Below are 16,608 nucleotides of genomic sequence, written 5' to 3'. Positions count from 1 at the left end.
TTGATTTTGCTATTTCACCTTCATTAATGGTTGAACAAATCAAAGTGATAGATATCACTCATGGAAAGATTGGAAGAGTAGTTTGAATAATTTCATATCAATGTATGGTGGGGACAAAATAAGAACATTAATAAAGCACTAATGCTGAAAATTACATAAACAGCAGGAGTCAATTTCACAAAGAAACTTACGACTGAGATTGGTCTTAAGTCATGAACAATTCAGTGTACTTACGATAAATCTTAGTCGTAATGTTTTTTATGTGTACATACATGAGAACAATAGGGAACTATATTTCAGTGCAGTGAATACATTTAGTAGCTAACCTGTCATGTTGTTAGGGAGGCCAGTGCCTTTAGAAAGATTTAGAACACGTTCCAATCTTTCCATCTCATAGATAGTTCCCCTTTAAAAAGTACTTAAAAGGGAAGCTTCTGTGTTATTTGTAACTTTTCCATTCATCTAATATGTATGGAGTCTGCTGCATCTTCCTCTTTGTTTACATTGAAGACTTTTTCCAGGCCTCGTTATTGGATATTAAATTCTATTCAATATAATGTTTAATAGCGCTAACAGTTTGATGTAATTGGCTTATAGGGATAGCGTTTCATATCATATTATCTAATTATTTTCTTTAATCCCTTACTGTTCCACTGTGGTTCTGGGAAAAAAATCTTGACTTTAAAAACAATCTCTTCAGCTAGCAAATTCCTATTTCAATAATTTTATGATACATAATATCCGAAAGTATTACTAAATTCCATTTTCACCTACCCGGATCTGGGTAAACAGGTGTACTTTCAAACAAAACAGTCGTTCCACCATTGAATAAAGGTCCATACACAACATAACTGTGACCTGTAATCCACCCAATATCAGCCACACATCCAAATCTTTCTCCTTGTTTATAGTCAAAAACGTGCTGAAATTTAATCAACAAAATCTTAAATCATTGAACTATCATGATATAACTTTCAATTTAAGAAAGAAAAAAACACCAACTCACAAACATTAAATCTAAAATTTATAAAAATCGAAAGGGAGCTCATGTCAATTGGTCGAGAATGATTCAGACCATTATAAAATAGTTTTAGTGCTAGGCGAATTCAAGTTCAGACTATTAAATATTGTCCAAGGCTACAGCCGAGTAATGTCTAGTAAATTTCAGACCGATTCAGACTGGTGGAGCAAAATCAGTACAGTTAATGCCTACCATTGATTTTAAATATAGATAGGAGATTAACAAGTGTATAATTTATACATGTTTAACTCATTGATTTGATTGATACGCTTGCCATGAGACCTATTATTCCCTTGTCTGTTATCAATAGTATTCATGAAATCAATAGAAGAAGTAGTAGATATGTTCCCTTATACAAGTATATTGTCATTTAGACCCAGGGGACAAGCTGTGTGAATTCCTTTAATCCAAAACAGTTCGCTAATTTTACTGGAATCTTCAAATTGTTTATGTGATTGCCCTTGTTGTTTCTGGATTGTTTCGAGCGGTTTAAATCTAATAGATTTAATATTGTTGTACCTAAATGTTGGTAAATTATACTTTTGAAATTCTGAGGTTTTCAGAAGCGGTATAGATGTTCCTGTGTTCTTTTAAAAAAACTCTCGTCCTGTTTGTCTGACATATTGTATACCACACTTTGGCTTTGTTCATGTAACCAGATAAATAAGGCTTGGGGTTTTTCATGTTATGTCACAGGAAAAGGAATGCGAAAAAACTCTCCTGTTCACTCACTCAGTTGACCTTACAGTATTATCAGAAGATAATCTAGAACAGGTTTGTCATTTTCTGGCATTGCACAGAAATATTTGTGGATATCCATGTGCATTTTTATTGAATTTAATCTTGTTTGTCCATTTATTGTTTTGGTCTTTGTTTGGAATGATTCATGTAGGAATAGGTGAAACCGGTTAAATACATTTCTAGCTGTGATGAATGTACCTTGGCCAATGGTATAAGCCACACAAAACTAGATAAAATGAAGTTTCAGACATAATGTTTTGAGTCAATCGGTGGATTCTGTAAGGAATTTTTTAATAGATGAAGCATGCTTATATATAAATTCAGTCTGTACATGGTGTCTTTTTGTTGTAGAAAAGTAAAAGTACATGTCTGCTTCCACTCCATGTTTTTGTAAGGTGTATTTCTATGTGTATCCATCTGCCGAGTTAAGCTTTTTCCCACTGATTTTGATAGTTTGTTCTTATGTAGTACTGTCCCACAACTGAACTGTGTAGGGGAGGGTTGAGCGCTTGCAGACATGTTAAACCCAGCCACATTCTGTATGTGTCTGTACAAAGCCTGAAGCCTATAGTTCAGTGATAGTCATTGGTTCATGTCTGTCAAATATGTTTTTCTTAAATTGATTTGCTGTAAATTAGGCCGTGAGTTTTCTCAATGGAATTGTTTCATAATTTCATGTCGGGACCTTTTATAGCCTACTCTATGACGAGAACAAGTTAACAATAAATACAAAAGGTAGGTTTTGCAATAGAGGTCATTTGGGATGAAGGTAGGAGAAATTTGGACTGCAACTTGAAATTGAGAGTAAATTCGCTAGGGACCAAAAGTTTGACTTGTAGCAGGCCACCTACAGACACAGGGATTTGAACTCATGCTATTGTGATAGGGTGATAACACTGCCTTTACTATGTCCAGCGGTCCAAACCACTAGGCTACCTAGGCTGAATTACAAAATTCGCATTTTGGTGGCCTAAAGTTACCTTTCCTTGTCAGAAGAAATCCAGAGTTGTAACACAGCAAATGATATATTAGAAATAATGATGGAATTGATTGCAGATTATCTATATTTAATATCTGTCGCTTAGAATCGTAAGATGCAGTCATAGAAATAACAAGACACCATTGAGGTGGATGACATTGCTATGGGTCCTGCTGTAAATAACGTGTGTTAAAATTTGTATCTTTACCATAGGACGTGAGGTTGTCAACTGAAACCAAAGTTTATAAATTTGGCCTTTGAGTTAAGAAGTTGTACACACATTATGACACACCCTCTGGTGTTTGTTAACATAATGTCAAGTATAAATTTTAAAGTCAAAACCATTCTCAAGAATTAGAGTGGACACAATCTATACCTTATGACATTGGGTTGTCAACTGAAACCAAACTTTTTGACCTGAACTTTGACCTAGAAAGTTGTATAAACAATATGACACACCCTCTGGTATTGGTTAATAAACATGTCAGGTTTAAAGAATGAAATCATAACGTTTTTTTAAATAGAGCAGACCCAATTTGTTAACAACAGACAGACATACAAACTAATCACTACAGGGCGGTGGAGGCCCCAATTACTTGAAGTACTATAAACTTTTGACAACTCTACAGACCCATCCATTGGATCATCAGTGAAAGTGATACACTACTAAAAACAAATTACTCTTAATATCAACACAACAATGTAAAACGCTTTTAAACAAATCACAACTCTAGAATTCTAGTTCTCAAGTTTGTTCTAGGTGGCTGAGTAGATGAAGGGTTATACTGTATTCAGGCGGTATTCTCACAACATTACATTAGCCTGATTTTCAAATCTTTGCAAGGGAAGATAAAAAAAATTGCTTTTGAAAAATTGTTAAGCTGATATTCAGAGAAATTGTAAATATAATATGTGTTTTCAACCGTGTATTACCTTCACTAGTGATCCAATGGATGGATATGTTGTAAGGTTGTCACTTGTTTAGACCAACTTATTAATTTCTATGGCTGCATGTAACTGTCCTTTATGACTTATAATATAGCTAATCTAATATCAATTCTATTTTTATTCTATTCAAGGTTATCTATCATGTACTGTGTTACAACTATAGATTCTTCTGGCGTGGAACTATAACACTAGGTCACAGAAAGCAAAGTTTTTTAGTTCAGTCAAGGTGACCGAGTGGTCCGGAGTGCTTGACTATTTGCAGGGGATGTTTTCACAATATCCCAATAGCGTGAGTTCAATTTCCGGCAAGGGCAGAACAAAAAATTGAGGAATTTAACACTGTTTTTAGCTGATATTCATAGCAATTATAAATAAAATACATGATTTCATTCGTGTATCTGTCCATCTCTTGATGCGCCTTACGTTACAAGGTAACACTTCGACTATTGAAATTGAATATTTTTGTAGAGCGAATGTGTTAGATTGGTCTAGAGCGCTGGACATGAAACTCAGGGATTGGTGCTGTCAGGGTTGGCAAAAACCCGGGTTTTATGAGTATTGCCCAGCCCAGTGGGAAATACTGGGAAAACCCGGGTTTTACTGGGTTTTAATGGGTAATACTGGGCAATACTGGGTAATATAAAATACTGCCCTGAATTTTAAAGAGGATTCAGTGATCAAACTCAATTGCAATACATTTAAGATATTTATAAACACATTTTGATTTATAAATTAGTTTACTTGTTTGAGAGTGATAATACAAGTGTATATACATTTGAAAAGTACTATTCTTGCAACTATGAGACAAGTAAACATGTAGGCACACATTACACAAATACTAATTGGAAAAGGCATTTATCAATAATTTTCTTCTGAAAGTCTATTAAACCACCCTCTCGTCTAGATTGGTCAAACTGTTAACATAAATTCAAAGAATTCATTTTCAAATGTATATATCTTACATTAAGAATTAACAAGAAAATGTAAGAACAATTACTTTTGCATAATTTATATGTACATCACTAATTAATAAGTAATTATTCAGATTAGGACATTGATATGTTTATATAACAATATTCAGCCTTTTCATTTCTATAAAGTTTAATGACTTGACCCTGTAGGGTGTTTATTTAGCAATATGATTGCATAGACATTTAAATTTATAATTCACATAAACACTGCTATAAAAATAAACAGGCCAATAGTCACCCATAAAACAGTACCCTACATGAAACTTCATACAAAAAAAAACCCTGACCAAAGGTGCTCTGTTTAGTTAAATAGTTTTTTTAATCAACGATTATTTGATCTTTTGTAGGACTTTCATTTTAAATGAAAATCAAGTATATAAGAAATATTTTAGACTTTTGACACCACTTAAACTTTCAGCACTATTGTGCTATTTTGGTGCTATGTGGTGTGGCGCCAATAAGAATTGAAACAGGCAGATATGAAGGGGTTTTAAGTGAAAATAGATTTTGTTTTAATGATTCATGTATGCAACAGAAACTCATTGAAGATGAGAAACATGTTTTACTCAAATGCCCTTTATATTCACATGCAAGACAAGAGGTTTTTACTAGAGCAGTTTCTTTTAATATTGATTTTTTAGACTTAAATGATGATGAAAAATTTATATTTTTATTTACAAATGAAAATTTGTGCTTTTATTCTGCCAAAATCTGCCATGATATTTTAATTCAAAGGAAGAATGTTTTATATAGATAAAAAATGTTTTGTATTTTTATCGAGCTGTCCTTTTTATGTAAAAGTCTCTCATAACTCTTTTGAGAGTGGCTCTCGAATGTTTTTAAGATTGTTTTGTACTTTTAATTAAAACATGTTGTATATATTGTATTCATGTTTGTATTGTACATGTAGAGAGGTGAGACTATAATTAAATATTTGATTTGATTTGATTTGATTTTATAAAATGCATTTTTTTTAAAGTTTGGATAGTTGAAACAATACATGGAAATTAACAAGGTATTGATAATCCTAAAATATTCAAATTTTGTATTCTGCCTACATAGAAGTAGTGGAAAAAAGAATGAAATTGAATTTTCAATCTTCTAGAAACATGACTCTCAATGGTTATCTGTATAAAATGTATATATTTAGCTATAATACTATGAAACTACAACAAGACTTTACTATTTTGTGTTAAAATAAGCTTAAAAAGTCTTATTGCCCAGTATTACCCAGTATTACCCATTTCTGGGAGTATTGCCCAGCCCGGGAAAACCCGGGAATTCCCGCCTGGGTTTTCCCGGGCGGGTAATACTTTGCCAACCCTGGGTGCTGTAGTGCATTAAAGGTGTGATTTGGGATCCTTTTCAGCAAAAAAATCTTACTATTACTGTTGGCAGTGGCCGATCCAGAAATTTCTGACTGCCTAAGAGGGGCCTGTGCGGCCGGCACGGGTCATACTTCAATGATACCCTTGATATCAACCATATTTTCCCCAGAAAATGTGGGGGGGGGGGGGCTGGGCCTTCCCCTCAATCAGCCTCTGGTTGGGAACAATTTTCAGACTTTAATATATGCAAAAAACCTAAGGAAGTGACAACCATACAATACATACATATATAGTAATGGATCTAAGTTGGTTTGAGACTTATTATATTCATAAGAAATGTATACAACATCTTATTTATCAATTATCTAATAATTAACTGTCCTCAATTAAAAAATGTACATGATTAATAAACAATATGTATCAGACAGGAACAAGTCTTCTGAATACACTTAAATATATTGCAACTTTTGACTTTGGAATACAACAATACAGCACTTTTAAATCTAAGGATGCATTACCTTTTGTGTCATGCCAGCATAAAGTAGATAACCAGCTGTTGAGTGAGCTAGTCCCTTTGGTTTACCAGTAGAGCCAGAGGTATACAACATAAACAAATAATCTTCACTGTTCATTTCTTCTGGTTTACATTCAATTGATTCTGATTCCATTTCCTTTTAAAATAGACACAATACTAATGAATATTTAAAAATTCTAAACAGTAAGAAGTTCTCAATTTACACTGTAACAGGTATTATCTTTTAATTCCACTCTTTCCAAAAAATATCGATAAAATGTTTACCTGAGCGCAGCCTAATATAGGCGAGTGATATGAGAGCCAAATTTACATTTGTAATGCACCTACCTAACATACGGCTAAATTATATATCACTGGAAAGCTGAGAATGTGTTCTTTCTAAATATCCCGGTCGTCAAAAGAAACTACGGTGCTTTTTTTTTTAATCGTGGTCAAAGGTCAGGGTGCAATTTCAATTCATGGATACCTCCAGTAGAAAAATTGAGTCAAAACAAATGCAAACACGAAACAATACTATAGGAATACTGTATTACTGTTGGGAAAATATATTTCTGTCACAGATTAATTTATTTTGGTCGATTTTAACGGTAACTTATGTTGCGTAACGTTTTCTCTCGGAGTCTTTGAAAATCAACCATTAAGGTAGATAGGGTGTCTTCCTCCATTTTGGATTTGGAAATACAAAATGTACCAGAAAACAAGGTCTAGATCTTTAATAGAATGTGCAAATTTTGAGAGTAGTAGGAAATTCATATGTAAGAACTTCATTTCAATATTGAAAATGACATGTTTTATCATATTTTTGGTTGTATTTTACAATAAACAGCTGCGCCATGAGCCATGATACGCCCGACGTCTTGTGTGAAAGTTTTATGCAATAATCATGAATAGTTTCTGAGAAACGGAGGGACATATGAAACACCCTCCCCCCCTCCTTCACCCTCTTTTTTTACTAAATATCACTAAAATAAAATTTTGAATCAAAACCAAAAAGTATACAGATCTTTAGATTTATATAACAAAGAAGTGTGTAAAGTTTAGAGCAATAATCATAAATCGTTTTTGAGATACGGCGCGACATGTAAAAACCCCCTCCCCCTTTTTTACAAAATACTCAATAAGTCAAAAATGAAATTTTGCATCATCACCAAAAAGTATACAGATATTAAGATTAATATAACTAAGAAGTGTGTAAAGTTTTAAGCAATAATCAAGAAACGTTTTTGAGATACGGTGCGACATGTGAAAAAAAAACACACCCCTGTTTTAGTTACAAAGTGCTGTAACTCAAAAAGTTTAAATCTTATTTTCACCAAAAAGTATACAGATCATTTGACCATCATAAGAAACAACTATATTAAGTTTCATGAAATTTGGATAAGTCGTTCTCAAGTTACGATGCGACATGTTTACGCCGGACAGACAGACAGACGGACGGACGGACAGACACTGGACATTTGTATACCATAATACGTCCCGTCAAAATTTTGACGGGCGTATAAAAAGTAAACCATTATAGGTCAATGTACGGCCTTCAACATGAAGCCTTGGTTCACACCGAACAACAAGCTACAAAGGGCCCCAAAATTATTAGTACAAAACCATTCAAACAGGAAAACCAACGGTCTAATCTATATAAAAAAAAGAGAAACAAGAAACACATATAAATTACATAAACAAACAACAACTACTGTACATCAGATTCCTGACTTAGGACAGGTGCAAACATTTGCAGTGGGATTAAACGTTTTAATGGTACCAAACCTTCTCCCTTTTTCTGAAACAATAGCATAACATAACAACATAGAAATACACAGGATAAAATATCAATTGGCAGGCTTAACTCAATCAAAAAACGTAAATTAATACACTATGAAGGAATAAATTTGATCTGCGATATCAAAATGCAATATGTTATCTCAATCTATGGTGTAGTTTACGCTTTATTGCAGAAAATTGGGTTTTTCATGCATAATGTATACAAAATCTGTCAATTTTGAACACCGTGTAACGTGAAAATTAGCCCGGTGACCCATTCTTTTTATTATATTCTTTTTTAAAAGCATGATATAAACGACATTTTGGCAAATTATTAAAAAAATCTATGGATTATAATTTAGACACCCCATCTACCAAAGTCACACAAATGTATCTGTAGTTGCCCTTGCATTATTTAAATCTTATAAGACCTCCATATCAACTGATTGAACGTATTTACAAACATATATTTGCAAATTTGGTACAAATAATCCCAAACAAAATATTTGAAGCAAGGGGAAAATATTACATATGACATATTTTTAATTTCATAGAAAAATCCCATGATGAACTGTACATTAAAATGGAGGAAACGTATGGTCTCCTGTTATTTTAAAAGCCTGCCAACTGCTTCAACATCAGACAACCTTAGGACAGATTTTTTTTTAATGTAGTGCAAAATGTTGAGTCTGGATCATACCGCAATTTCGTTAACATCACTATATCAGATATGATGAGAGTACTAACTAACATTACTAAAATGAGTAAAGTGCTACTAGACTAAGTATATTTATATCAACAAATAGACAATTTTGATATAAAACATCACAAGGAAAATATGATCACTCATTGTACGTCAAACTGTGTTTGATTTTGCTTTGGTCGGCCACCGTGTATCTTGAGATATCTAATTAATCAAACAACACTTAATACACAAAGTACTTTGTACTTTTAATTACACTGGTGATGACGTTTGGCTACTTTGGCACTAATAGTATACTTACTTTTTTTATAACTTGTTTCACCGCTTCAAACAAAGGACAAGGTTATCTTAATATTGAACCTTTTATTTGGCTTTCTTATGTTAATATTCCGTTATCATAATTATAGTTAAATGATCGAAATGTTTGACCAATGGGATGTCAGACCATTTAGGTGTCGGAATAATGCGTTATCGGAATATCATAGCTTCATTTTCACTTGTAATCTCATCATTCTTATCGGTCAACATATTCATACAAAGACCACTTCCTTGGCATGGGCATATATCAGTACAGCAGAGGTTTTGCTCAAAGCGGACACAATTAAGATCTACTACAGATTGATTTTAAAATTGGGAATGGACATGAGGAATGTGTTAAAGAGACAACAACCTGATCAAAAAGCAGACATCGACCGAAGACCACTAATGGGTCATCAATGCAGCGTAAAACTCCCACACCCGGAGGCCTTCTTCAGCTGGCCCCTAAACAAAAATTTATACTAGCTTGAAGTGATAATGGACGTCATACTAAACTCTGAAATATGCACAAGAAATTTATTTCAAAAATCATACAAGACTAACAAAGGCCAGAGGCTCCTGACTTGGGACAGGCGCAAAAATGCGGTGGGGTAAACCATGTTATTTTAGATCTCAACCCTCCGCCTATACCTATACCTTTGCATGAACAGATCAAATCTTGTAGAAAGTCGGATGACATCATACCAGTTAATATAATTGGCATCGAACCGATGTTGTCTTTTAGCCAACCAAAGTCATACAGAGAACATTTTTTGTTTCTGACGTTGTCTTGGATAAGGTTTGACCCCCAGAAGAAGAAATAATACCATGTAGAACGTATGCTCCATCTTCAATTTTTCTAATCTCATGATCAGCCAAACTTGTTAATAGTTATCAAAGGTATGTCCATATATATGGTGCATTTGTAATAAATCTAAATGAAAAGGAGTAAAAAAAAATGTCTTTTTTATAGATAATATACATTCTGCTAAAGCCATACATCTAAGAACTTTGTTAATAGGTATATCGTACTCTTTATTAACTGACCCATATACGCCATCATCCAAAAGATAATACAGAAATGTTTTTAAAGCAGGTGGCATAATTTCAATTGAATGATTCATTGAAATGTCTTTAGATAATGAATATTCATCTGCTTGGATTACAACTTTACCTATCTGCTTCCGTAAAATACTGGTAGCTGCATAAAGTATTTGCAACCAGTTTCGCAGTCACTGCTCATATCTTAAAATTTGACAGACTGTATATCACAGTCATTTTAAACGGTTAATTTTCTGTCTTTAAGGCATCTAACACCCTTATAGAACTACTGTATACAAAATTGAACGTACCTTGGCCTTGTTGAGGCTGTATACATGTAACTATAAATTGACCAAAATATATTTTTTGTTTTTGCTGAAGCTGATATGTTGTGTAGTTCCTCTGCAGCAATACTTGGGCAGAAATTAAGTCTGGTTTAATTATCAAGTTAAGTTGTTAACAATAATACTTTCTTGTGTACAGTAAAGTCATCTTTAATCGTCGAAACGTTAGAAAAGCTGTTTCATGTTCAGAATTAAATAGCTCTTTACTTTCTGATTTCAAATTTTGTAGTAAATATTTAGTGATGCCAGCTCGATAGTATAAAGCTAAAATTCTCATGAGTTACTTTGCAAATCAGATAATTGTAGGAGATATGTGTAGCAACACTCAATACGGCATGAGTTTGCTCCTCAGAGGATACCTTAAGATGTTGTGTAACTTGCTTATAGGCTTTATACATTTGCAAAATATACAAACAGACAAATCAGAATGAGTTGTAGATATATACTGCCCTCGTTGATATATGAGAAGAGACTGGCTCAGTAAAATTGGTAATTGTAGTACAAAGTCTTTCTACAGACAAAACAGAAGATTATAAGTTGTGCTTACTTGTTAAATATTTATAGCAACTCTTATGATATTTTGTACTTTCAAATGGGATGTTTTCATATAATTTTTTTCTTACCTCTGTCAGAGACATATAATACTTGTGACATATAATACAAGAATTATATGTCTCTGCTTCTGTAAACTTCGTCTTTCCGTTTTTCCACAGCGGCAATACAACTGTATCTTCATTTAAGTGTTGAACTGCATAGTTTCTATGTAGTAAATACCTGACAGACTATGCATCTGTGCCAATCAATGGACAGTTTTTGCATTTTAGCATAGGAAGGATTTTATTTTAACTCTGTGAAAATTCGACACAACTCAGAAGATTTTCTACAATATTCAGATACAACTCCTTATTTAGAAAGGGGTGAATTCGACAGAACTCAAAAACTAAGTTTTAGTTTGATTTGATCTTAATTTCGGACGATTTTATATTTATTTAAGTAACACTGAAGTTAATGATAGAAATAGAACCGTTTAAATATGATGTATCGTACTCTTCTAGCACTATTAAGTATGGAACGCCATGACTGCCTTATGTTGATGTTCAGCAAATATGTGCAGTGCTCACAACATTATATGCAGTGTTCACAATATTATATGCAGTGCTCACAACATTATATGCAGTGCTCACAACATTATATGCAGTGTTCACAATATTATATGCAGTGCTCACAGCATTATATGCAGTGCCCACAACATTATATGCAGTGTTCACAACATTATATGCAGTGCTCACAACATTATATGCAGTACTAGTGCTCACAACATTATACGCAGTGGTCCCAACATTATATTAAGCGGTCACAACATTATTTTTTTTGGATTTTGTATCTTAATTCAAAACTTACCCAGAAATTAGTTTAGATCAATATGACTCTTTTTTCATAGACAATCGTTACTATCCAATAATAGTAAATCAATCTTTTTCTACTCACAGTTTGTTTCAGTCTTTACCTAAATGCAAAACTTAGATCCATGATTTTTTTTATTAGTTGTAAGTGGCATTGAACTAGCTGTCAGTAACTCGAGTACTCTCAGATCAGTACTTAGTGTCTTTTTGTTATGTTATGTTGTTCTGTTACACCACTGTCCCAGGTCAGAGGGAGGTTTGTCCCAGGTCAGAGGGAGGGTTGGGATCCCGCTAATATGTTTAAACTCTCCACATTCTGTATGTATGTGTCTGTCCCCCAAGTCAAGAGCCTGTATTTCAGTGGTTGTCATTTGTTGATGTGTTACATCTTTGTTTTTCATTCATTTGTTTGTTCATAAATTAGGCTGTTAGTTTTCTCATTTGAAATGTTTTACGTTTGTCACTTCGGGGCCTTCTATGGCTGACTATGCTGTATGGGCTTTGCTCATTGTTGAAGGCTGGATAGTTGTTAATTTCTGTGTTATTTGGTCTCTTGTGGAGAGTTGTTTCATTGGCAAGCATACCACTTTTTTATGTATATTAACCGTGCATGACAGACTGACAAACAAACGTTGTAAACATTTTATCCACTCCCACAAATTCCATTTTCCGAAGAGATGATAACTATAAATGAAAAATTGAATGCTTAATTGGGTCTTGAAAGGGTAAATTTTTCTTATGAAAGTTTATATCTTAAAATAACTTTAAGGCTGCTGCTCATATTTAAAAAAAATAACTGCTTGACGTGCTAAAAAGCTTGTACAAAATTTGGAATAATTGATCTAAAGTTATGTTACACCTGCAATGAAATGCTTTAAACTGTATTTTTCATATCTGTTAGATACTTAATCATGTAAAAATGCAAGTTCTGAAAATCGATGACAAATAATGACTCTATCATGACATATATAAGCTACTGTGATATGGGACTTAGGTCTGATATAAAGCTGATTATTTTATTCAAAATGTATTTAAGCTTTTTTTTATTAAACTGAATACAGACTATAAAGTGGCACCTTGCTAAAGTTCTTCAGTAGGAAATTAACTCGAGGCATACATCATACAAACTTTCCTTCGATATTTCATTAAGATTTCAATTATATAAGAAGATATGTTACTGCCATATATCTTGTAAAGTGAGTGGTACTCTCACTGCATATACAAGAACCCTTGCAACAATTATTATAGGGTCTATTACAGCCACCTTCTAGGCAAAACTTGTCTTCCTATTGGAGTATCCAATATAACCTCATGTGCATGTGGAATTCCAAATTTTCCCTTCTATCATTCTAGTCACATGCATGAAATATATGCAACTAGACACAAAGCAACCAATCCCATGTCAAATCATTGTATATCATCAGTAAGCACAATTTCTGTCCTTATTTCAGTTGAGTTTTAGTAACAATGAACTTGACATACTGACCTAAGAATGTTTTTATCATTATATATGATTTAATTATATCATTAGATCTCTAGTTCAAAAATCAAATCATACCTTTTCTAGGTCAAAATCCACATCTGTCATGGGTACATCTCTCTTTGTTCTACGATACACAAATACTCTTTTTACACATCCACTAAGTTTAACAGCATCATCAACTACTGCTTTTAATGGAATCTTCTTACCCCCTCTGATTCCCTCATCTGCTGTTATAACTGTTTCTGCTTTAGCTGAAACATCCAGATGATTTTTTTTATATAATACGGTATATATATTACGATCAATATTCAATTTTTTTTTATATACTGTGAAAGTACTTTAATTCGTGGGTATCAATTTTCGTGGTTTGAGCAACATTAACATGTGTGTGGGTTTTTGAATTTGTGGATTTTAGTTTTCTTAAAAAAATAAAAATTGAAAATTGAAGCAATTAGAAACAAAGGTTACAATTGTTTGCATTGAAGGAAATTGCAAAGTAAACATTGACCCTTGGGTAGTGATCATGCTAATTAACTAAGGGGTTAAGTGAACGACAGATTAAGGATTATCAAAGGTGTTAATTAGGTCATAATCTTGTCACCTATAGAAAACAGTTACATAATCAAATGCTGTAAACATATCTTGAATTGTAAAATAATTCTTCAAAAGCAAGTCCAGCATGAAATAATTATTTCCAATATGTATAAGAATTATTAAGATATAAAATGAACACTTTATCATATAGCATATTAATACCGGAAATCTTACTTTCGTCGATCAAACATATTTGTTTTGAGAATTAAAAAATCAAAAAGTGGACAGTTTAGGTTTTTAAAGATTTAATTGGTATAATCCTGCCTGCAGTTGTAGTTCATAGTGCGTTTGCCCTGTGATTACTATTGTAGATTTGGCAATATTCAATATATTCTCTAGATCATATCAGTAGTCAAACCTACATGTCTTGATTTGGACAACGGTTGTTATATTTCGTTGGACACTTAAATTCATGGATAAATCCATCCAAGAAAACCCCGAAAATTGGTACCCCACTCAAAACTTTTGGGTGGTTCGCTGATCATTTAAGGTTTTTCTGGTCATATTTTTTGTAATCCAGAATTAAAAGTATGAAAAAAAGCGTTCAATTAGTTATAAATAACATAATATTAAACCAGCTAGATAATAACAATGGCACGTATTTCAGCATTTATTGAATAGAACCAAAAACCTAGGGTGCTCACAAAAGGCAGCTTAACTGCCTAAAAATGCTTATTTAGGGCCCCTTTTTGGCCCCTAATTCCTAAACAATTGGGACCATCATCCCCAAAATCTATCCCAATCTTCCTTGTGTGGTATTGAACCTTCTTAAAAATCACATAGAGATCCATTCACTTTAAATCAAGTTTTTGTCAGGAAACCAAATGTGTCTTCAGACTACGATGCAGACATCATACCATTATATGATCCCAAAAAACATTTTGCAGTTGTATAAAACCTGTAAAATCCATCCTTTTTAATGAATAAAACCCAATAATTCGAACACGTAAAATCTTAATATATAAAACGGAAATGAGCTCCTGTCAATTTTCCAGAGTTTCATGCAAATTGATTAAAGAGTTTTTGAGCTATAGTCTGACATGTTGAAGACGAACAGATAGACAACTGTATACCATAATACGTCCCGTAAACAGGCTTATAACCAGATGCTCCGCAGGGCGTAGCTTTATACGACCGCAGAGGTTGAACCCTGAACGGTTAGGGCAAGTATGGACACAACATTCAAGCTGGATTCAGCTCTAAATTTGGATTGTGATTAAATAGTTGACACAGCATAGGTTTCTGACACAGAATGAATGTGTTCTAATGAACTTAAAATTTTTGTTTCTCTTAGAGCAATTCACTATGCTGTTGAATATTAATCCTCTCAAAAAAATGTTTGAAGAAATTTTCTTTTTTATTTATGAAATTTCAAATGAGAAAAATTGAACCCAATTTTTTTAATCACATCCCCCTTTCCCTTATTCCAAAACTAATCTCAATTAAAATTTCTTATGGAGTTTGCAACAATAACTACTCATTTAAATACATCATAAAATATTAAGATGTAAAAAAACTGCTTGTTATCACTGAATGGTAAAGATTATTTTAATTTATCAGTTGGTAGTAAAAAGTGAATATACATTGTATATTGTATATAACAAGGATTTAAGTTGATTCTGGACAAAGAAAGATAACTCCAATTAAAAAAAAATCTTGCTATTGCACAATATTTTGCAATAAGATATTTCTTGCTTACTATTCTGGACAAAGAAAGATAACTCTAATTAAAAAAAAATTTGATATTTCACAATATTGTGCAATTAGATATTTCTTGCCATTGCGCAATACTGTGCAATTGAGAAGACTTGCTATTGCACAATACTTAATATAATAATTTTAGATCCTGATTTGGACCAACTTGAAAACTGGGCCCATAATAAAAAATCTAAGTACATTTTTGGATTCAGCATATCAAAGAACTTCAAGATTTCAATTTTTGTTAAAATCAGACTAAGTTTAATTTTGGACCCTTTGGACTTTAGTGTAGACCAATTTGAAAACAGGACCAAAAATGAAGAATCTACATACACAGTTAGAATTGGTATATCAAAGAACCCCATTTATTCAATTTTTGATGAAATCAAACAAAGTTTAATTTTGGACCCCGATTTGGACCAACTTGAAAACTGGGCCAATAATCAAGAATCTAAGTACATTTTTAGATTCAGCATATCAAAGAACCTAACTGATTCATTTTTTGTCAAAATCAAACTAAGTTTAATTTTGGACCCTTTGGACCTTAATGTAGACCAATTTGAAAACGGGACCAAAAGTTAAGAATCTACATACACAGTCATGACAGTTAGATTCAGCATATCAAAGAACCCCAATTATTCAATTTTGATGAAATCAAACAAAAGTTTAATTTTGGACCCTTTGGGCCCCTTATTATGTTGGGACCAAAACTCCCAAAATCAAACCCAACCTTTCTTTTATGGTCATAAACCTTGTGTTTAAAT

The 16,608-nt window shown here is 32.9% G+C and overlaps 1 protein-coding gene across 1 annotated transcript in view; it reads right to left on the bottom strand.

The window, feature by feature from the left end:
- Positions 1 to 16,608, bottom strand: part of LOC143069311 (acetyl-coenzyme A synthetase 2-like, mitochondrial) — an 83,955-nt gene that overhangs the window by 42,321 nt on the left and 25,026 nt on the right. Inside the window, exons 4-6 of the mRNA XM_076243878.1 lie at positions 13,628 to 13,803; positions 6,507 to 6,659; positions 775 to 922 (exon numbers count right to left, since the gene is read on the bottom strand). Coding sequence (XP_076099993.1) covers positions 775 to 922; positions 6,507 to 6,659; positions 13,628 to 13,803 — 477 coding nt within the window. The remainder of the gene's footprint in view (positions 1 to 774; positions 923 to 6,506; positions 6,660 to 13,627; positions 13,804 to 16,608) is intronic.

Source organism: Mytilus galloprovincialis, chromosome 3 (assembly GCF_965363235.1).
Source record: "Mytilus galloprovincialis chromosome 3, xbMytGall1.hap1.1, whole genome shotgun sequence".
Lineage (NCBI taxonomy): Eukaryota > Metazoa > Mollusca > Bivalvia > Mytilida > Mytilidae > Mytilus > Mytilus galloprovincialis.
Note: the sequence above shows the minus strand (reverse complement) of the source record. Positions and strands in the feature narration are given on the sequence as shown.